We start from the raw sequence: 23657 nt of genomic DNA, 5'->3' as shown, positions 1-23657 counted from the left end.
GAGCTAAGCCAAATTTTCTTACACCTTTCAACTTAAAATCACAAGCCTAAAGTCAATTTCACATTCTCAGATCGTAAGTTTCCACTTAAAAAAAATCACTTAAGAAACACACACCAGATTATTCCTAAACTTTAACATGAAAGCACCAATGTTATGGGTGTGATTTATTTCATCATCGCCATATTTAATTCTAAACAGTCCCAGATGTGCGACGGCATTCAACAAGGGAGCAGATTCTCTGCCTCGAGGGAATCAAAGTTACTGTGTCAGGAACTCCTGATGACAATATAATAAGCTGAGGTTGCTTAGCAGCCAGAGTCAGGAAAGTGAGCAGCCGGGTCTTTTCTGTGGTCACTATGACAATAGGGGGCACCCTTCAGGGGGCTTTGATGTAAGAACCTTAATTCCAGTGACCTCTTAATTATTATTCTTTAGTTTTAATTATTAGAATAGATGGAAGTCGGCAACTCCATCTCCACCCAAATTAGCTAACTTCCTTTATGACTTCATTTTGCTTCTTGCTTACTTGGCCCTCTGCAGACATTGCCGACATATTTCCACGCTGCTCTCAGGGAATTTTAAGGATGTCGAGTTTAATCCTGAACAATTATCCCCACGCCATGACTCTAAAATCACCATAATAACACAAACCATTCCCCTTCCTTGTGACTTTTTAGGAATTCCCCGGATGGGATTATAGCATCTCGCATTTCATCAGAACTACTGTATTTAACTCGGCAGGACCTCTGCAGCAGCTGCTGGTCTCACTGGAGTGCTGTCGCCCTGGACATCCTCTGAGTGAGCTAATCTGGTCTCAAATGCAGGTGCATCAGCCTGTTCTCTCCCTACCATGCGCCCCCGCTTTATTCGCCTCGCTCTAAGAGGCCCATAAGGCCTCCTTTTCTGAATGCCCAGGGTTTCTTGTGGGGGCGTGAGGGCCCCACAGCAGCTGAGCTGGAGCAACATTTGTTTTAGACTCGTCACTGCCTGTAGATACGTGTGGCTTGACATCTTACAACTGTTCTCATTTCACCAAGTGATACGAGCACTCTGCCGATAGCTGGCTAAATAAGTCAGTTATATTTCTCCTGCCTATCAGGCAAAATATTCATTGATACCTGTTTTGTTTCAGGTTATGTTAACAATTTTTTTACAAAAAATCAGTTTCAATATTCTTTGAAAACTCCTCTATTTAGAGCAACCAATTGGTGGACTATCTTCCTCAGGTGAATAACCACTCCCAACTTGCACATACAGCTTAGAATGGAGTAAACTTTGTTGATGTTTGAACACGTGCAATAACCCATTTTCCCCCAATTTCACTGACCAGAAAACCCCCTTCCGTTCACGAGCGGAAATAGGGAACTTTCCTCAGTGCATCTGAGTTACAAGTTTCCATGTTGTCGGCAGAGGCAGGAAAGTTTAGAATGAAGGGAATTTTAGTCTCTTTCCTTCTATGTATGTATTTGTATTGATTATGTCAGGGAAATATCAACCAAACTTCATGTAAACCTTTCAGAAGAGAATCTTCATGCTTTTTATCATCTTATTCTACTTTCACCAGTTTCTTCAATTTCCCTTCAATTTCCCTCTTTTTCTGTTATATCCTATTTTATTTCCCATGTTCATTTGTTTTTTTTCTTTATTATTTGTTCTTGGGAAAGAGATGTCACATCCTGGTGTCCTCTCCTTCCAGGCACAGAAGGATGGCATTTCCCCATCCTCTGCTGAGGCCATGTGACCAGCCCTGCCCAATGGGTTCTGAGAGTGAGGAAGTCACCCTGTGCCAAGGGACGTAACTGCTGGGCTGAGCCCCCCTGAGCACCGTTGTCTTCCCCCAAGTCAGGAGGCAATGCGGTCCGGACGGTGCAGCCACAGGACAGCTGAGTACTGCCAGGGCCTGCAGGGGCCTTTGCCCAAGAAATGAACTTTTGTCATCTTCAATCACTGAAGGGTCAGAGCTATTGACTGCCACAGCCCCATGGTTCTCAAGTGCGTGCCCAGGCAGCTGCACAATGTCACCTGGTCACCCGTTAGACATGCAGTCTGGGCATCACCCTGTCCTCCTAGACCAGATCCTCTGGAGGTGGGACCAGCGGCCTGTGCCTAAACAAGCCCTCCAGGTGGCTGCGATGCAGGAGGACGTTTGGGGACCGCCACTCTGGTGCATCCTGGCTGACCCAGCTCTCAATGAACACTTCCCTCTTGGCAAAGCAGGAGTCTTCCAGAGAGACCCATCAACAGGACAGAAATCTTTTGCTAAATTTCTTAATTATTCTTTCTTGCAACGATCAATTCATTCCATTATTCCCCTCTATGTTAGGGTCTCAAAACTACAAAAGGATCAAGAGCACAGGTGGCAAACACAAGGCCCACAGGCTGAATCCGGCCCTCTACCCTGTTTCATCCGGCCCGGCACCTTGTTTCTACCCTGCGGCAGAGCCAAGCTCTTCCTTAGCTGTTAAGGAGTAGTCACATTTATACAGTCCCAAAATTACATTCGGCCCTTTGAAGGCAACCGCGAGGCTGATGTGACCCCCGATGAAAAAGTTTGACACCCCTGATCTAGACACTTGCCAGACCGCTCTTTCTACTTTGAACATGGCCGCTACATGACTGCATTGAATGAACACGTAAAAGAAAGTTAAGAAGAGCTTGAGGCTGCAGAGGGAAGGAAGAAAATGATCTTTACCTGTCCAGGCACAGCTGCTGGTTGGGGGCTGCGCTGATCCTCGGAGGTCGTAATGCAGCAGCAGACTTGAGTTGGGTATGATGGGGCAGGAGGGGGTGGATGTTCCTGACTTCCCAGGAAGGCCCGCCTCCCAGAAACAGGAAGGATGAAATGGGTTCTTCATTTCTGCTGCCTTCCCCTTCCTTCACTGCCCGATAAGCTCCCCACAAGCAAGCGGAACCCTGGACTTAACATTTCCCGGGGTTCCCGTCCATCCCCCAGAGACAAAGCTGTCTGCGGCATGTCCCAGCTCTGTGCCTTTGCACATTTGTTCAGCATCTACAACAAATCGGGGCTGTGTTTCTGGGTGTGGTGGTCTGGAGGGTGGCCAGCCCTTTGCAATCTTTTCCTCAAGGGCCCTAACTCATGTGTAATCTTGACATTTTCTTTCCTCTCAAGTGGCTTTGTGCTTGAATGACTGTACTTGGACTTCCCTGTCTCCGCCACTGGCCAGATTCCCTCTCCACTCCCCACCCCCAGAGGCAGAGTTCGAAGCCCACCTGGGCAGGATGACTGCAAACTACCAAAGAGCTCCCTGGACTACAATACAATAGTTTCCAAACATAAGAAATAGAAGTTTATAAATATAACTTCAGCGTTTTGTACTGTGATGCCAGAGTGTATCTATTAGAAACTGAGAGTATCTTTTTTCTATTAAAACAATGAAGTGCAGTGATTAGGTTCCTAGCCCAGCCCCCCTAGGTCTAATAAAGGCATAGGTAGTTAAGGTGAAGCTCATCAACAGTAAAGAGTACAGGACAAACACCTGACGCAATACTAGTGGGGTTTTTTTTTAAATAAAAAGAAGAGATAAATTGTAAGAAAGTTTGTATTTTTTTAAATGTGTAGACTTGGGGGAAAGCATATATAAAGAAAAATGAAGAGCCCTGGCTGGTGGAGCTCAGTGGATTAAGCGCGGGCCTGCCAACCAAAGGGCAGTTGGTTCGATTCCCTGCCGGGACACATGCCTGGGTTGTGGGCCAGGTCCCCAGTTGGAAGCATGTGAGGGGAAACCACACATTGATGTTTCTCTCCCTCTCTTTAAAAAATAAATAAAATCTTTTAAAAAAAGAAAGAAGAAAGAAAAATAAAGATAAGGATAGAAGATTCTGGAGATTCTAAGAGAGGCTTCTGGGTACTCCAAAGGACTTTGGAGGATGAGGGCACAGCTTCTTCTAATATCTAATATGTTAAAGGGAAAAATAAATTTTCCTTTTCTCTGACACAGATGTCACCAGCTCTGACTCTCAACAATGATACTTGTGTGACTCACAAATGGAATGAAAAGAGGCAAGAGAGATTTTCATGAGGGAACTGGGGAAAAAAGAAATGTGTGTGTGTGTGTGTGTGTGTGTGTGTGTGTATGAATGGATGTAAAGGGACACTGCTAGGGGATAAAGGGGGAGCGGGGCTGCTTGACGAATGAACAATCATCTGGGCTGTGAGTGTGCCTGTGTGTATAGTCCCCTGGAAGGGAAGCCGGGGTGACAGGTGAAAGGTCGGCATTCCCAACCTAGTGCCTGTGACCCCATCAGCTCTGCACAGCCAGACTGCCACCTAGAGGGAAGGGACAAGTATGACTTGTGGGACAGAGGAGAAAGAAGGGGGACTAGGTCAGTGTTGTGGATAAAAACGGTTCTCTTTAAGGAAAAAGGGAAGTCCTGGTTTGTAGTGTCGCCTAATGACAGTGACGTAAAGGCTCCCACCCTGGGCATTTTTGAGCTACAGGTGGTTGAATAACTGGTTCACCAATCCCTGAGAATTTAGCAATCAGCTCCCACAAGCTGATGTGAGCCAACGCCAACACATCACCAACAGCACAGCTAACCGTCTGTGTTCACATGGTCATCTGTCCACCCTCCCCACCCCGCTCATGTGTGCACCGTTCGCTGAGTGTGACATTTTAATTATCTTTATGGTTACCCATTCAACACCGGCAGAATACCCATGAGATTCAGGAAGAGAGTGTATCTCAAAAGCACATTCTCTGCCTAAAAGCCACCAGAAATCCTGAGGGCAGAGGGTTATTTGATTACTCCGGGTTTTTTTTTTTCATTTTTTATTGTATTTGTTCCATTACCATATAGTCTAAGTTTAAATTCGAGAATCATCACATAGCTGAATTCTTGAGATTACATTAAATTTTCTGATGTCTGCGCTTTCTATAGGAGTATTTTTTTAAGTAAAAGAAAAACATCACCCGTGATTTTTCTAGAACAACTTAAAAAACTAAAAACTGGAGCATGTCCTTAGTAAAACTGCATTTCCAAAGTGGATGAGAAATGGGAGAGAACGAACCTGTTGCTCTTACTCGGTGTATTCATCTCATCTCACCGTCTGTCAGAAGCAGGGATCTCGGGCTCAAAGTGCTGGAGCATGTGGGAGGGTTTCCTGACTCACAGAGTGCCCCCCACTGACCCCTGTGAAGTAGAGTGCCAGGAGACCCAACACCCAGAGAAAAGAGCCACTTGGAGACCCACCCAAGAGGAACAGGAGAGGAGAGCAGGGACGTCACCCGCCAGCACCTCCCTGCTGGCCTTCTGCCTACACCGTCACCATGATCTCATCCAGAGGCTTCCGTTTGAGATCAGGTACCGTGGCATCTTTGCTGGGGTACCCCACGGGGAGCAGCATCAGCAGCTTTTCATTTGAGGGGCGGCTCAGGAGCACCCTCAGCCGGGGGCCACAGTTGAGAGGAGTGGTAGTGACAGTCACCAGTCCTGCATTCTGAAAAAGGAGAGGAAAAGAATACATTTAGAAGTCAGCCCACAAGGTCACGGCTCTGCTTCCAGCCTGGGGACATTCTAGCTCCTATCTGACCTGCTCCTTCTGTCATTTCCCTGAAGTTGAGCAGTGAGGAGGCGAGGAGTATCTTAAATCTTTCCTGCTCTCCTCAACCTCCCCAGCCCCCCACCTTCTTTTAACCAAACAGTAGAAAGGTTCTTGAAGAAGAAAAATAGCACTCTTATTTTTCATTAATGCTTAAGAAATAGGAATGTTTGTGTCATAGAAAGAAATCTGGGGAATCCAAGTACATCAAAGAACTGACAAAAAGCAAGCGGTTCCTGTGATCCCATCATGGACAGAGCACCATCCCCAGCTGAGAATCCTCTGTCCAGTGAGAGGACACAGCAGCCAGGAAGGAGGTAGAGAAAATACTTCATCAGCCTCTCCAAGCCCCTCCATGTAATAAACATCTAATAAAAACCACATCAGCTGGCCCTCTCTACCCTTCCCTAGCCCACCCCCAAGTTTCGCCACTCAGATCTGCACCACCAATCCTGAGCCAGAAAGTTCTGGAATTGCCTTTGAGTCCTGCAAATCCCCTGCTCCACCTCCGCCCCAGTCACGATGCCAGGCGTCCAGATGGGGACTTGGAAGATTTCCCTTTCCTTCTTCACAAATCAAGACCTACACTAAAATTATGCGTATGGGAAGCTAGAGGGCAGCAAACTCAACACTAACGTGATGAGAGGCTGCTGATTCAAAGGCGTGGAAGCTACTTGGTGAACTGACCCTGCTCCAGAACTAATTCACTTCTTCCAGGACCCTAAGACGGATGGAGGTGACCTGTGGCACAGAGATTCCTTTAACCTATTCATGTACAGAATCAGGCAAAAAGAAAGATTTCAGCTCCTTTTGGACAAATTTTCAAGTAATCTATTTCTCTTTTGTGTAACAGTGACTATATTTTGTAAGGTGTTTTCAGCATACAAATTTTCATTGAGATAGTGAAGAAACAAAGTGATTTGTGGGAATCAATTGTCCCTTGAAAGTATGATCCCTCGCTCTTAGAGTCTCGCTTGCTTTGTTTTACATGTTCACTGTCTCTCTCCACCCCAAGACCCCGGTCCCCACCAGAATGTACATTTCATTTGGCGGCTATTCCTGGCACCTCCCAGGATCTGTTGCATAGAAAGAACTCAGAAAATATTTGTTGAGGGAATGGACTGAATCATGTAAAAGGCTTACAACAACTGCTCAGTTTCCTGTGTAGTACTGCTTTAGCTACTACGTAGCAGGAATTTCCAAAATACATGGGCATCTTTTTTTAATGCAATACTGAGAACAGGATAGGAAGAGGCTTCGGAAATTCCTGGGCAAATGGAATGGGGAAACTGAGACAAAAAAATTAAACACGGCCAAGCAGTTGGAGCAACTTACAGCCGGCTGGTGGATCGCAAGACCTGATCTCCCCTAACCAAGGACAATTTGGTGAGAGGGGATCAAGTTTAAGGGAGAGCAAGTGGTTTAAACCTCTCCTCCAGGACCAGAGAATACATAACCTCCCTGGCCATAAGCCACTGGTGTCCAGGGAAGAGAGGAATTCTAGTGCAGACGGAGAGATAGCACACCTGAACAAGGGAGGCAGCTGGGGGAGAAGCTTCAGGATCCTCTTTCAGCAGCCCCTCCCCTTACTCCCCACAGAAACAGCACATCTGCACTCCCTCTGGGTATTTCCCCTGCCCAGGTTCCCACGTTTGGCCTAGATAAACTTGCTTCTGAAAGCTCAAGGGAAGGTGGGCGTTATGGTTTTTCACCCACCACCTTCTCAGATCTCTGAACAGCAACCCCAGCTAGAAAACCAGTCCCTGGGACTTCTAGCCTCTGAAAGTGTGTGTCTGCCAACACCCTTGACATTCGGGTTGTTACAGATGAAGGCAAATACAAGGGGCACTTTTCTGACCCTGAAACGAAGTTCCAGGTGGATTTCCAGGAAGAATTCCAGCTTATTGAACCATTATACTCACCTGCCCAAGTTTTCGGTCAGTTTTCACTTAGGAATTCAACTTTGGGTAAACAATTTCCAGGTGTCCCTGAACCAGAGACTCAGCTGCAACTTGTGAATAAGGTCGCCGTTTGGCCCCTTCTCTCTCTCTCTTGGGCCAGGTGGGAGGGGCCGTACCTGCAGGGCAGCGAGGAGGATGCCGCAAGCAATGGCGACACTGATCTCATTGTAGTAGTGGACCTTTCTTTTGCCGTTGGCAGCAAAGCCATGTACTTGCTTGAAAATGAGAATCAAAACAGGAGCGGTGTCCAAGTACTCTTTAATCCAATTAGTTCTAAAAGGGGGAAAAAAAGATATTCTGGAGAATATGGTCTCTAAATGATTTTTGTTTTCTTTTTACAACCTTTGCTTATTTATGTTGAATATAAAACACATTCACTTGTCTTTTATGTTTAAAAGGAAAAAGAGCAGGATTTTTGTTTGTGCCATCCTCATCTCTTTCTACCCACGCCAGTGAGTAGGTAGGTGTTCACAGGGGCCCAGTGTAGCAAAGCACCTGAAAATCTAAAAAATACAAAGAGGGCTCCTGTAACCTGGAAGGCGATAAGCCAACTTTAGCAAAATAAAACCTCGTGAGTGCTGCTGAAGAAATGTAAGCCAAATGCATCTGAAGTCCCCAAATGAAGTGTTTATTTTGAATGAGGAGATTGGACGAACATTCCCAGTTTCCCCTGAGGCAGGACACTGAAAGCCAGGACAGATGAGTCTTGGCAGAGAATTTCCAGAAGCCCAGTAGGCTACAGAGTGGGGTGCATGGGGTGGGGGGCATGGGGGGGCTGGCAGGTTACATGAAGATTTTACAGGGCCCTGGACTCCAGTTGGTAGGTAGTGGAGAGTGACTATTAACTTCTGGACAGTAGCACTCCATGATCAGATCAGCTCCAGGAAGAGGCGAATGGGAGTGTGTAAGGGACCAGCTCAAGGGGGGACCAGCCAGGAGACCGCAGCAATGACCTAGGAGAACCTGAGGGAGGTGGAGAGGCTGAGGCTGACGGATCTGGTACACGAATGTGCAAGAGCGAAGACGATGATGGTGAGGTTTAGCTGAAACTGCAGGTGGGCGGGTGCTAATGCTGTTAGCCCAGTTATAGAGACAAGGAAGAAAGCTTTTGTGGGGATGGGAGGCAATTCATGTGAGGTATATGTGTAGAGTTTAATTTTTGTTTCTGAGTTAAAAGCATATCTTTGTTCCATTACTTTATCCCATACATTTGGGCAAAAGCTTCATTCCAACCTGGATATTCAAAGGAAAGATACTCATGTAATGCTATGTATTGAAATATTTTCTTAGGATATATTATGCCATAGTGAGCAAGAGATAATTCATGTTTATCTTAGCTGTGCTTCACTGTTTTAAAACACACTAAATTCATCTGTGTATTTTTCCATGGTTTCTTGACAGACTATGATTCAAGGCTTCCTTACTATATATCCACGAGCTTAGCCACATTTGATAATAATCGATTTTTTTCTTACAAAGAGGGACAATGTTAATGGTTTAAAAGATAAACTCTAGATCCAACTAGCTGTGCCCTGTTGGGCAAACTACTTAACATCTCATGGCTCAGTTTCCTCGTACATACGTGAGCTCTTGTACACTCACCACATACAGTGATGGGGAGGCAGAAATCAGTCAAAATAGATAAACAGATACAGTGCTTAAAGTACTACCTGGTACATAGCGCCATGGGTCTGTTAGTTAGTATTAGTATTACTACTCATATTCTTTTACGGTAAAATTTTTTTCATTGTAAATACAAATGAAGATTAAGCTATTACCTAGTTTGAAAGCAAGGTAGTCATTTTAAACAATTTTTGCAGTTATTTTTCCTAGGCACACATTGGTATCTAATATTTGGGCTTGTTCAATTGTACAGGAATTTATTATTACATCACATAAGAGCTAATAAAAACAGCAATGTGCAGGCCTGTTAAGAGAAGGGCAAGTAGCACTGGCTGCCTGGGGTGGAGGGCTCACACCAGCAAGCAGGAGAAGATAAAGTTTGGCAGGTAGGTTGGACCCCGATTGTACACTGGGCCTTTAATGATAGCTATGGATTTCGTAGTTGATTCAAACAGGAGGTCAGGGCATACGTCATCCGCAGTTCCATTCACCAAACACTCATTCAGTTACCTACTGTGCATTGGCACTACGCTAATGGAATAAGACTTTTTTTTAACTGGAGCTCCCTGGGCCCCTAGTGTGTGTGTGTGTGTGTGTGTGTGTACAAATTATCTGCAAAGAAAGTTGACAACTTTAATACCCAAGATTCTCAAGAGAATCTTGATGTACAACAAAGCTTTCTTAACGAGGCCTGTAAAATAAGAAGAGAGGTAAACCAATAATTGAAATACATGTAGCAGTGGCTGTTTTAGGGGCATGGAAGGTGTGTGTTGGGTGCTCTGAGTACGTTGATGAGAGAGCAGCTGACTCTGCCCTCCCTGGGGGACGGGACAGGGGCGGGCAACGTTTCGCAGCTATGGTGCGTACCGGAGCACAGGATCTTTCTAAGTGTGGAAACTCAGCTGGACTTACCATCTCAATTTTCCCCCAATTAGGCAATAAGTTTTTTATATTCATTATTAATATCCTGTGCTTGTTCCAGAACACAGTGATAAGTTATAATTCCATAAGTCATCAATTTTGACAGGGTTTTAATATTTTAGAGGAAAAAAATAGTCCTCTGGGGCCAAATAAATGAAACAAGAGCAAAGCTAAGAGGCTCACTTCTCATCGTCCCACTTCCCCCCTAGGACTGAGACCCCATTGCCCTTCCTCAGGCTTGTCTCATAGTGGGGTATTGGGTGGCAGGTACCAGAACCGGCCATGGAAAGCCCTCGGCAGACAGCCCGAGGCAGGAGGACCTGCACATTCCAAGTGCAAAGGGCTCGAGCTCCCTCCCTTCTGAGGGGTCAGGACCAATATCCAGGCCCCAACCCTCCTCATGCTCAGCCTGAGATGAGATGGGAGGGGAAAGGAATTCACCTTTGTGAGGAGGACTCTCTCACCATTTTTTTTTAATGACATGGCTGAATCATCTAAAAAATTGAAAGTGACTATTTTCATTACAAAGTAGCTGAGAAGGTATGGAATCCACTGAGACACGATGAAAGTTTATCACGCTCTTCCATGGGGAAAGAGGACTCAGCAGAGCAGAGTTAGCTGTGGCCACCAGGAAAAATGAAACCAGTTACACAGAATTCCACCTCACTCCTTTCTTGGAGACGAGGAAGCCACAAAGTTGCTGCTGCCTGTGGCGTATTACCCCTGGACTACACCTGTAGTTTCGCTAGGCATGACTAAAACTAAAGCCTGATGAGTAAGTCATCTGGAAGAGTCCATCAATTTAGCAAAATGTGATTTACTTTACTCAAGATACTGAGAAGCAGTTCACAATCTTACATTCCAGATGGGAGAAAATTGAAATAAGTTCTCAAAGTTTTATTTACTATTACTTGGGTCAGAACCTACTTATTTATCGAAGATCCACACGACACTGACTGCGTGCTGCCTCTGTTCTAATGCTTCCAAACTCATTCGATGAAGGAGACACCAGGCTTGTTCCCATGTTGCACACGAGGAAGCTGAGTCACAGAGAGGTTACTGAGTGGTAGATCTCCCATTTGAACTCACGCACTGTAGCCTTGGAGGCGCTATTCTTAGACTCTATCTTATTTAATCCTGACGCCAACTTTTTAACATCACTATTTTGAGTGAGATAGCTCAGTGTGACGGTTAATTTTATGCAGCAGGTTGACTGGGCCATGGGGCACCAGATATTTGGTTAAACATTATTCTGGGTGTGTCTGTGAGGGTGTTTCTGGATGAGGTGAACACTTGGATCAGTGGGATGAGTAAAGCAGACAGTTCTCCCCAGGGCAGGGGCTCCCATCCAGTCTGCTGAAGGCCTGACTAGAATGAAAAGGTGGAGGAAGGAAGCACTGGCTCTCTCCGCCTGCCGGGTTTGGAGCCAGGACCTCAGTCTCCTCCTGCCTTCAGACTCAGGGCAGGATTGTAACTTACACCACCCACTCTCCTGCTTCTGGGGCCTTCGGGGTTGGACCGAAACTACACCATCGGCTCTCCTGAGCCTCCAGCTTGCTGCCTACGGATCTGGGGACGTTTTAGGTTTCTTCATTGCATAAGACAATTACTTATATAGTAAACCCCACCCCTTTCTCTCTGTGTGTGTTTCTTTCTGTCTCTACATGTCTCTCTCTCCATTGATTATCTGGAAAACCCAGACTAACATCCTTAGAAAGGGTAAATAAATGCCCGGAGTCTTGTGATTGGAAGACCAGAGCCCAGATTTGACCCAGACCTGATTCCAGGTGAGTTCCCCATCACTCCACGGTATATGTGCTGAAGGCAATACAGTGGTGAGACCTGGCTTAACTTCCCTAATTCCTCCCAGAGGTGGAATCAAACATTTCAACACCTAAAACAAAACCAGGAATCTGAAGCCACAGTTATATCATTTTAAGAAGCCAAACCACACATCCTTAACTCCACCCCCCTTTGTACCTCAGTTTCTTCAGGTCTGTAACCCATCGGTGCCCCATCCTTTTCATGTAGTTTATTTCCTCCTCCTCCTCAATGATCTCCCGAATCCTGTGCTTCATGTCCGGGTCCTGCACAACCACGAAGGTCCAGGGCTCTGTGTGGGCCCCACTTGGGGCCGTTCCTGTCGTGCATCAAATTAAAATCAGAAATTAAAACTGCAGGAAAATGTGAAACTGTTCATTAAGAATCGATAGAGTAATTCATACTTGCTCCAAATGAAGCTACATCTTCTAGCAAACAAAGTGCTTGGCGGTAGACTCTGGGGTGCTGCTGCCCCTCTGCACTCCCACCCCGTTTATCCGACATCGCTGGGGGAGGCTCCACACCCGCTCACTGGGATCAAGGCCAGCAGTTCCGGGGCTGTGGGGATCTATCACTGCCTCTCTAACCATGTGGAAGAGATGCCTCTACGTGACTGCACCACAACCAGCCCAGATTCTCCAAAATGTCATTTGTTTGAATATCCTTGCAAACAGATAAAGTCATGAAGCTTATTGGAAATGGTAAACATTTAAATGGTTAAATAGTTTTTAAAACAATCCTCCAACGGAAATGAAACTATAAATTCTTTAGTGCCTCTTTCAGAGCTCTGAGTGTAGCGCTGTGGGTTTTGTGGTTTTGTTGGGAACACATAAGAACTCCTGGACCTGGGTGTTCAATACCCACAACAGTGTGTCTTCTGCCTCTCACAGGCTTTAGAAACACTCAGCACCCGCCTTCGTCAGCCCACCGTCCTGGACAAAGCTGCTTCATCATATATCTCAGTGCCCAGGGAGCGTGAATTCCCCGTAAGATTCCAGCCATGGCCCAGGCCAGCTTCTGATATGGACATCATCGTTCTGTCCTAGAAGTGGCCCACTGCTCTGAGCAGTAGACCACAATGCCTCTCTGATGGGATATTTCAGAAGCAACTATTCCTTTCTTCCTTGCTAGTAATTTAATAGCATAAACTCTGCATGGGGGGGCCTCAAGCCTCCAGTCTTGATGATGCTCTTGTTTGCCAACCCCACACCCCATGGCAGAGAGGGCATGATTGAATTGTGAAACGCTTTAGCAAGTCAAAAGGTAAACATAAAGTTCTACTTCTGAACAGAGTGATTCCAGCTCACTTTGTACCTGCTATTTGTCCAATAAATACATGTGTCACTAACCTAAGAAATAAATTGTTCCCTAATGCTTTCAATTATGCCAAATTTATCTAAGCATCGTATGTACACACACATATGTAGATACAGATTATACACAGATGGAATTTAGTAATCACTATTAGTTAGATAAAGGACTCCCCAATTTAGTGCATTTGTATTCTTCACTGAAATGAAATGAATAAAACTCTAAGCAGAGGAGGCTGTCAAATAGGTGGGCTTGCTTTTACTTCTCCTCCTACTTTTCTATAATTCTTGTTTCTTTCTCTGTAGAGGTATTAATTTACATTGAAAAGGGTTTACCTTGCAGATTCACACAGATAAACTTGGGAGATCAGTAGAATACTGTATGAGAGCATATTCAGTGCCTGGGTATAGCATAAGAAATTGGGTCCAAAACCAGAAATGTGTAACTGTAAGTGTGTGTGTGTGTGTGTGTGTGTGTGTTTTGAGGGGAGGGGAAAGAAAGCAGATATTTCTCTTTCAATGTATAATAGTGTATTCAGAAATTTTTGGTTTTAATAAAAGTTCATAATGTTGAGTGATTAGAAGTTTTGAACTGTTGTCACATTTGTCCCCAAGAAGTTGGTAATAGTCAAAAGTTTGTAGAAAGTGTAGAAAGTTCGCTTTGTTTCTGGCAGTCAACACCTGGGTAGGGCTTTATAGGTAAGCTCAGTGCTCTGGGCTTTAATCACTGTGTTTGAACTTCAACAGTGCTCCAGTATTATCATAGCAGTAATGCAGCTGACATCCTCGAAGACCCAATGTGCAATTGCAAACCTGCTGTTTTGATGACATTATCAATGACTTCCATTGGGACTTGTTCATTACTTATGCATCTCACAGAGCGTCTCTTATTGAGAAGTTCATAAAATTCCTGGGATCTCTTAACCATTTCCTTCTCAGGATGCCGAGTATGGGAGAACAGAATGTGTTCAATATTTTCCTCTGACTCTTGCCATTTATCAGCATCTGCAAATAAGAACAAGAAAAGTATCAAATTCAACTATTTTTCTTGGTCATAAGGTGGCCACTGGGGAGAAGGGGATAAAGTATTCAAAAATGTCAGATATAAGTCAAAACATCAACCAAAAAAATGAGATGGGTAGATCCCCAGAGTTCTGACCTCTGGTCCTGACAGTACTTCAAACGCTATACTGATTAGAAATCAAGAAAAAGAAAAAAATTACCTACACAAAGATGAAGAATACAAACTTCTGTGAAGGGTGAACTAGCTTATTTAGAACAATCTCTCATCAGCTGAAAACCACTAAGATCACTAAATAAAATATTTTTAGCAGGACCCATGGGCATGGACAACGGTGGGGGATGGGCTGAGTGCACCAGGGGGTCTGGGTGGAGGGGGCAAAGGGGGATAATTGGGACAACTTTCAATAGCATAAACAATAAAATATAATTGAAATCAAAAAATAAATTTAAAATCTGGCAAAAAATTTTTTTTCAAATTCTTTTAAAATTATTATATTATTGACAACATAGTAAGAAATTCCCAGGCCAAAACTAAAGAGAAAATGTGGGCCTGCAGAGATAAATAAGCACAGAAGCTGCATTTACCAATTCCTACACATTTGAATTTTCATTTATGTTTTCAGGAAGCAAGAGGGAAAGAAATCAAAGCCCAAAGGCAGGTCTACAAATGGGAAATCAAAGACCTCTGGAAGGAAGAAAGGGCCGATGCCCTGAATGCCACTACACTGCGTGAGTGGCTGGAAAGTGGAGAAACCGCTGAAAGCAAACAAAAACGGGGTGATTTCCGCAGGCGAGTAGGTGCAAGGGGGAAGAAGAAACACCGACAAAAAGTCAGGAGGCCATGGGCCTGAAGCTCAGAGCCGGCCTGGCCCCAGGAGCACCAGCTCCTGGAAACTCTCGGAAATCCTGACGGGGCATTGGCCTGCTGAACCTGAGGGATGTAGGGACTGACGACTCAGTCTTTTCCCCTTTTTATTTCTGCTCAATAGGGTGAACTCAGATGATATCTGGATTACATAAGCATTAAAACATTAAATAAAAGAAACATCATGAGAAAGTAAGGCAATCCTAAACTTGACCTCTTTCTATAGTCAGTGGGACTGAACTTTCTCCTCACAGACCTCTGTTCAGGAGATGCCTGTAGCAATGATTTTGCAAATTTTTTTTGGTGGTGATGGTATTTGTGGGGGAGAGGGTAACCCAGCAGAATAAAAATCTCTAGTAAGTATGATTAGTTTGGTGGGGGGAAAATGTTTCAATGTTATACATTATATGTTTGTAAAACACAATATACTATTACACATTTAGTAAAATGTTATGACATTGTTATGCACATATTACATTTAATAAAATGTTATACACAAATTACATGTAGTAAAGCTCCCCAAATCTTCCTAGAAGGCAGAAATATACAGTTTACTCAACCAGGTTTTTATTTAGCATTTACTGACTATATATCAGTGAACAAAATAGATACAGTTTTTATACTCAGAACTTAAACATTTAAACTAATCAGAGAATGTATACTGTATGGCAACATAAACTATGAAAACGATTCATTCTCTATAAGGAAGCAGAGTAAGGAAGGGTGGTCCAGACAGGGAAGACTAGAAGGGACTCTCTGAATGGATGGCACAGCAGGTGAGACCTGAAGAACGAGAGACTCGGTGTTTGAGGGCCGAGGAAGGGGAAAGGTCTGTTTTAGGAATATCCGAGCAGCTGAAGGGACCTAACTATGGCTGGGTCTGACTGAAGGAAGGAGAGAGTAAGGGTTGGGAAGTAGGCAACAGCCTACTTATGCGGGCCCAGAGAATGTACTCCTAGTAAGACTGTAGAGAAGCCAAAGTATCACAGGAAGGAATACAAAGATAAGCGGAAGTGTGATGTAATCTAAGTTATGCTCTTAAAGGTATACATTGGAGGGAGACCAAGCAGAAAAAGAAAAACCGTAAAGAGACTATTGCTGTAGTCTAGGTGAGGGAGGATGCCGTCTTGGACCAGCTGGCAGCAGAAAGAATGACGGCAGCATACAGATTCCTGAAGCGTCTTGGAGACAAAAGTGATAAGACTTGCTGAGGTGTATGGTTGGGAGGAGTAGGGAGGGAGGAACTGAGGCTGACTCCCAGGTTGCTGGCTTCAGTGTCTGGGTAGACAATGGAACCCTCCACCGAGATAAGATGATGATGGATGAACCAATGGGGGCGGGGGGCAGAAGTAGGAATAGGAATCCAGCGTGTCACATTCAAGATACCTTCAAGTGAAGATGTCAGGTGTGAAAGTGAATGTCCAAGAGGCGGGATGCCACCTTGGGGACCCTCACATAAAGATGAGAATGGCACATAGGAACAGAGAGAGGAGAGCAAGAAGATCCAGGGCCTGGCCCTGAGGGGCTGGGACATTCCAGGTGGAATTCAGGTGGAGGGTTAACCTTCCCCACCCTGGCTCCCACACACTTCACTCCTAGATACCTGAGGATGGGGAGGAGGAAGGCAGAAGGGCACTCGCATGAAAGGGGGACTAACTTCAAAGGGACTGAGAACCCGACTGCAATACTAGCAGACACCACAGTTTGCTCATAGTTCTTGGTGAGAGCTGCTTTTGACATTTTACCCGCACGGCCCAGACTGTACACACTTAATGAGAAGGCTCAGTTACTAAGTTAAAAGGAAGCAGGTGTGATGGGGGAGTGGCCAACACCTCTCAGCTTTCTAGCAATCAATTCTGAACCAAATCCACATGTCATTACCAAGCCTGAACTTTCTCAAATGTGTTGATAAAGACTTTCCATACCGAGACTTTCTAAACCATTTGTTTTGAAGTCTGGTAACCTCTGTAGTTAGGAAGTGGCCAATGAGTCAATACATGTTTCCTTAACTGAAACATAAGTCACTAACTCTCAACATCCACTCAGCTAGCATTGTATACACCAAAGGCAGCCTAAGTGCATGACTTGGCAATTCCTGCAGCTTCTTAAGTCCAGTGTAGGCGCTCCCACTGTAGCAGAGTGAAGAAATAGCCTGATCCCTGCTGGGTTGGGTTGCCCTGCAGTGCAGCTGGGGTGGGGGTAGGGGTGGTGGTGAAGGGAAGCTGCTGTTCCTGGAGCCTCTCCCAGGGCGGAAAGTCTGCATCCTGCCTAAGGAAAGAGTTAGGCTCTGCGAGGACCCAGCAGGGCAGAGAAGCCACACAAATGCAAAGGGCACCACTTCTCTCCTTCCCCTGACCTCCTCACTGCCCCCGGGAATGTGGCCCTCACCAAGAGGAAAGAGAACCACATCTGCAAACTGCCCAGCTCTCCTGCCTCCTTGCTAGACCAGCCAGTTGCTCTAGGGATTCATTCAAGCTGTAAAGCCCACATATTTCCAACACAAAGGTGTGCTGTTGCAGCTGCTTTTAAATATCCGTCCAGTGCTCCCACACTTGGGGTTGGCTATTGACACCGAAGCAATTCACCTTTTATCGTTGCTTTAATGCCAAGGAACAGTAAACGGCTCCATAATTAGGTTTAATGGCCAAGTAATTCTAGGTCATGTCTCTCCTTTAATGTTTAAGGTGAAGGTATTTTTCTGGTTGCATCTCTACATAAGTTGATATATGTTTTGTAGTTCTACTTCCAAATCTTGGCGAGGGGGCCCGATATTTTCCAGCTATGAAACTACAGACCAACGGGTGTCCTGTCATCCTTGTTCCCTCCCTGCACATTTTGGGAGCCTTCAGGCTGAGGGAGATGTGGCTCGCACAGTAGACAGATTCTGGAGGCGGGGGTGGGAGCCACTTCAGGGCTCAACACCCATCCTGGCAATGCCTCCTTCCCAAGTGCCCCAGCCATCACTCTGGCTCCTGTGTGGCTCCTCAGCCAGCCACTTCCCTGGCTGCAGTCTAGGCTGACTATTTCACTAGCAGCGACAGGGGTGGGTGAAGTCTGGCGGCATGCAGAGGAATGCTGATCTTGTATACTATTTTTGTCACCGATGTCTGGTAAACCAGCTCTCCGAGGGGACAGGGGAAGAGCCCAGATTTACAGCACTTGCCCACTTCCATGGTATGTCCCATCATGTCCTGACTTCGAGATACCGACAATTGAAGAAATGACCCTCAGATTTCCTGCACTAGAACACCACCTGGTTTGGAAGAATGGAGTTCAGGGATTGGTGGACTTCTGGGGATATAAGAGGATTGACATCATCTATAGGAACAGTGTTACTTGGCTGAGACTGTTGTTGATTGGCTGGCACTCAGAGAGGCTGGTACTGGAGTGAGTCCATCCCTGGTTTGCTGCCTTTTAGAAGCCAGAGGCTACCGCTGATTGGCTGACTTGCTTGGCTTTTACTGAGATGAGTTGCTATTGATCCACTGAAGCCAGTTTTGACAGCTGCTTGTTACCGTGGGTACACAAAAATCTGTCCATTCCCAAGTTTGCAGGGATGTTTTTATTCTCAGGTATTATCCATACTAGATAAAAATTTTAACACAGGCCTTTCTTAGCAGTGACTGGATAACCTGAGACAATAAAAATTTCAGTTAGAATGACAGATTTCAGATGGTCAGTGAAGCTAAGTGAAGAAAAATCCACACCACCATTAAAATGGACATCTGAGATGTGTTCCCCATATCTTTTTCTCCTACTTCCATTTCTATGACCTTCCAGGAGTCTATGCCTGACTGATTCATTTCGAGGGAGCAATCTGAGGGTCTCAATTTGAGATAAATATTGGGTTGGCCAAAAAGTTCACTGAGTTTTTTTCTGTAAAATAAAAGACACAGTTTTCATTCTCACCAATAACATTATTGATTTGGGTATTTTGAGTATATCAGCTATCTCCCACATGGCAGAATGTTGATTGTTCTCGATTAATGTCTGTTTGATCGCTATCAACTTGAACCAGTCTACCCAACTGTGGAGCATCATTGAGTGAGAAATCTCCAGCACGAAACTTTGCAAACCACACTTGACACTTTTGATCCATCACAGCACCTTCCCCACAGGCTGCACAAATCTTTTTTGCATTTCAGTTTTGCATTTCTGTATTTCAGAAAGCTTTTACCTTTCTTGAAATAATAAAGCATAATATGCCAAAATGTTGCCTATTTTCTTCCATCTTCAATATTTAAAAGGCTGCATAAAAATTCACCAACTTTGATAGGTTTTTTTTAATGCACACTGATATGACAGCTGTCACAATACAATCTAACAAAACTGTTTCGAATGAAGTTAAAGACACCTAAGCACTCCTAGAGCCATCTTACAGAAAAAACCAAACGGACTCTTTGGCCAACCCGATACTGCAACTTCTCCTTCTTTGACCTTTGCTACAGAAAAGAAAATTAAAAGTATTAACGAAACACTGTGCTGACTGACCCCTGAGGAAGGTCTGTGTCTGGCAGCCAATAAGCAGGGCCTCTCTAATGTCTCAAAGTTCTCCCACCAACCGCCCACACACTTGCTGGTCTCTGGGTGTGGAACAGGAACTCCCTGTGAGTCAGATAATTCCTTCTCTCACCCTAAAATGGCCTCCCATGCTTATTTAACTGTTTCGTCTCTTCCTGCTGATCTTCTTTTACTCTGGTTTCTAGTTGCTGTCATCAAAGCCATCTCCCTGTTTCTTCAGCAGTGGAACCCTTCCTCTCCTCCAAGTACAACCCCGTTTCGAACCTGCAGGACCAGCAGTGGGTCCTCTCTTAGACCGTGTCCACCCAGCCAGTGGTTAGGCGCTGGGATGCATGTGGCAGAGGAGACTGAGTTTAAACCTCGGTTCTCCCCTACCACCTGAGTGACTTCAGTCAGTCTCGCTTAAGAAACCACAAAAATTTCAACAAGAGACTGTGAACTATTCATTCAGGGCAGACTCGTCCATGGCTACTGACGAGGCCACTATGTGTCTGACTCATTCCTCTGTGGGAAGAATAGAGATGAAGAGGTAGAGGACTGAGAGAAATAATGAGGCAGAAAACCAGAACTGAGCCAACCTGCAGGCCCAGTCCCAGGTCTCTGACTCCTCATCAGCCTTGCCAATCCCCTTTGTGTCCCCCAAACCTTTATGTCTTCAAACCCACTGGCTTTCCCTTGGTGCACATCACCTCCAAGCTCTCAGGGAAGTTTTAAGCCTGCTGGCCATCTCCTGCCTCCTCCGCTCTAGGTCGTTCTCCTGTTGCAAAGGCAGCCTAGCACATGGCTATGTGCCCGTGTTCTAGAGCCAGACTGGCTGGGTCCTGGCTCTGCCACTGCTTGCTTACCTAGGTGACTTAGCCTATTTGAGTCCCAGGTTCTTTATCTGTAAAATGGGGATAACAGTAGTGCCTACTTTACCATGTTGTTATGAAGACTAAATAATTTACTACACTGACACTGAATTCAGTGAGTACCACTTGTTTTTATTATTATTATTTATCCTGGCACTCCTTTTTCTATATCTTCTTTCCTGTAGCCCATTTCTCCCACCAGAGTTCCTCTTAATTAACTACAGGTGCAATGCCCCCCTGCCAAGGTCTATCCTCAGCCCCCTCTCTAGCAACACCCCCTTAGTGAGTTCATTAGTTCTCCAAGTTCCAAGTGCCGCCCCTATGCCAGTGGCTCTGCGATCAGCATGTGTGGCCTGGATCCCTCATCTATACTCTTGTCTCCTGTTCTGCTTCAGTGTATCACTCTCTTCTCAAATCTCACACATCCTAGACGACACTCATCTTCCCCTTTAAATTGGACCCAGAACCATTTATGATGGTGTCCTTCTGACTCCTCCAGCCTCCTTAGTGTCCCAATATTTCATTTGTTATCAAACCCTCTGGTTCTCCTTTTTAACTTCGCCCTCATTCACTCCAGCCCCTGCGTTCCTACTGCCACTACCATCCAGGCATCGTTACCAGAGCAAATCACTGCCCAGCTTTGTCATGGACGTCCCTCTGTTCAAGGGAAATGCTTCTCAGTTGAGCATAACTGGTAGTCTAGGGTGGAGGGACTTGCTTCCACATAGGAGAGTAGAGGGAGCCCTTCTAGGAGGCTATGGGCTTGAATCCTGTGCAGTCAGCATCGCTGACTCCTAGCACTGACTGCCAGCTGGATTCCTCAGCCCTGATCCTGAGATTAGGCCAACTCAGAGCACACGCAGCGCACACACACCCACAAATGAACATATGTACATACAAATACCACACTTCCAGGTGGCCTCTGTTGGAGGATGGGAGCACCACTGGCCCAGCTGAGAACCACTGAACCTCGTCCAAATCAAATCCATCCCATAGACCGACCTCAGACAAAATCTCCAACACAGATTATGCAGGGCTTCTCAAGAACCTCTCCCTTCCTGCCTGCCTCGTTTATCGCCTCTTCTCACATCAGCCATGGCCTGGCACCACCTCGCTACCCCACTTCATTTTACCCCTTCCCCTGGTCTGCACAGCCCTCCTGTCTGCTCGTCACCTTTCCCAGGGCTTTGGTCCCTGTACTTCTGCTCCTCTTGCCTGAGACGCCTCCTGACCCTTGCTCTCCATGTCCTACTAGTTCACCAGCCTGGTTCGTCCTTTTGCTAAGTGCTCCACCATGTGCCCAAGCCTTCTCCAAACACATTATGATCAGTTCTACCTGGTTCACATCTCTTTGTTACTCTCTAACTATTGCCTGTTTATTGCCACGTCTACTGAATTGGACACTCAACTTAGAGGACAATGGCCATTCTTGTCTCTAACCCACAGGGCCTGGCACAGTCAAAGATTGCGAGTCGCTCCATAGATGCCACTTTTTAAATTTCAAAGTTCTTAATCAAAACCTGACCATTTGCTCCACAGCCACCCCTAGCCTGTGATATGACCCTTCGGAAAGGTTGTAACAGCCAGAATAGAATGGAGCCAGGGAGAATTATCAGCCCTCCTCAGCTTCCTACTGATTATCCAGGAATAAAGGGGGGTTGGTGCCAGCAGGTGACAAGCTGACCACCCAAGAGACATGATCTGCCCTTGTCACTCATGAATTTGTTTGTGCAGAAGAGGGTGATGAGGAAACTGACCTGCAGTGTTCCTTGCCCTCCTCAGCCCCCACCATCCATGCGCACATCACAGAAATGCAAAAGGTGCCCATGTCCTTACCTTCTTCCACCTGGTGGAGGTCAGTGCTGTCTGTTAAGTCTTCATCCACCCAGGGATGAGACTTGGGCCTGGCTCTCTGCTCCCCCTTCCTTCTCTCAATGCTTCTGTCAGCATTTTTATAGATCCACACAATCAAAGTGCAGACAATGACCACCAAGACCGGAGTCAGGGCAAACATACTCAGGAGTTGGACCCGAGCAGCGCACACACGTCCCACGCTGGTGCTCAGACAGACAGCACGGGCATGCTGAAGGCCAGCAGGTGGAATGGAGGGGGAGAGAGGTGTGCCAGGGAAGGAGCCAACTGAACTCTCTAACTCCGTGAGGACCTTGCCAAGGAGCAAAGATCACAGCTCGGTGGGTGGGGGTGTGTTTGTGCTCTGGGTTTGGTGACGCACCAGTGCCTTCACTTTGTAATGTTGTGGACTCTAGCAATACGTTTTTACACAGTAATTGCCCTGATCTCACTAAATACTTCAGTGCACTAGAGCTTGCCAGCAGTGGTAGAAGGCATTTAATCTTCCTCCCCAGATCTTCTCTGAGAGCAGCAATGTGTCCTCAGCCTGCCTGCAGCTAGGAATCACCTGGGGAACTCGTTTTATAAAGAACAGATTTCCAGACACCAATTCAGATCTGCGGATAGTCGGTGTTTTAAAGCAGATGGTGAAACTGCCCTGCAGTCATCATATTTGGCAGCTTGCAGTGGAGAAGAGACTCATCCTGGATTGCTTGGCTCAAGGTAGAGAACAAAAGTTAGGTGATCATTTGTTTCCCCATTCATCCCTCCATCCACACATTCATGCGACACACATCCCTTGGGATCAGTGTGAAAGGGATCGCACCAGGTGCTGGAAAGAAAACGGTGGGCAGAACAGAGGGCACGTGCCCTCGTGGCCTCACAAATTAATGTCACAGTTCAACTTCCCTCAGAACTGTTAGGGAGCAGAATAGAGTGTGGTTTGGTCTCGTTGATGAGATTGGAGGTTCTCCAGAGGAAGGAACAGTTGAGTTGAGGTTAGAACTATGAGTAGCAGTCAATAAAGTAGGGAGGGGGGAAAGAGCCTTCCAGGCAGAACAGAAAGTAGGTACGAGGTCTGTGCTTTGGACGGAGCTGGCACCTGCAGGAATGCAGGGAGCCAGCTAATGTCAAGAGATAAGTGCTAGATAAAGTGGGTCTTTGTAAATAAATAGTGTTTTGGTTTTTTACCCATAATGCAATGTGGAGAGAGGGTGACAGGTCGGTAATAGCAGACACTTATTGAGTGCTTATCATGTGGGACCAGGTCCTCTCCTTATCTCCTTATGCATACTGACTTGTATACATGCCTCAGAACAAGCCATTCTCTTCCCCACTTTACAACTGAAG

At 45.7% G+C, this 23657-nt stretch overlaps 1 protein-coding gene across 2 annotated transcripts; it reads right to left on the bottom strand.

The window, feature by feature from the left end:
* Positions 1-4620: 4620 nt before the first annotated feature.
* On the bottom strand, positions 4621-22594 carry IYD (iodotyrosine deiodinase). Of its 2 annotated transcripts, XM_024551965.4 has the most exons (5): positions 22293-22594; positions 14010-14201; positions 12046-12205; positions 7638-7794; positions 4636-5458 (listed from the first exon to the last, which is right to left on the bottom strand). In XM_024551965.4, the coding sequence occupies exons 1-5, from the start codon at positions 22468-22470 to the stop codon at positions 5276-5278; spliced, it is 870 nt and encodes a 289-aa protein (XP_024407733.2). In that variant the 5' UTR covers positions 22471-22594; the 3' UTR covers positions 4636-5275. The 2 variants fall into 2 exon arrangements, with proteins under 2 accessions (XP_024407734.2, XP_024407733.2); XM_024551966.4 differs by lacking the exon at positions 22293-22594 and having other exon boundaries at positions 4621-5458; positions 12046-12206; positions 14079-14201.
* Positions 22595-23657: the final 1063 nt, after the last annotated feature.

Source organism: Desmodus rotundus, chromosome 11 (genome assembly GCF_022682495.2).
Source record: "Desmodus rotundus isolate HL8 chromosome 11, HLdesRot8A.1, whole genome shotgun sequence".
NCBI classification, from domain to species: domain Eukaryota; kingdom Metazoa; phylum Chordata; class Mammalia; order Chiroptera; family Phyllostomidae; genus Desmodus; species Desmodus rotundus.
This window is presented reverse-complemented; position numbering and strand designations above follow the sequence as displayed.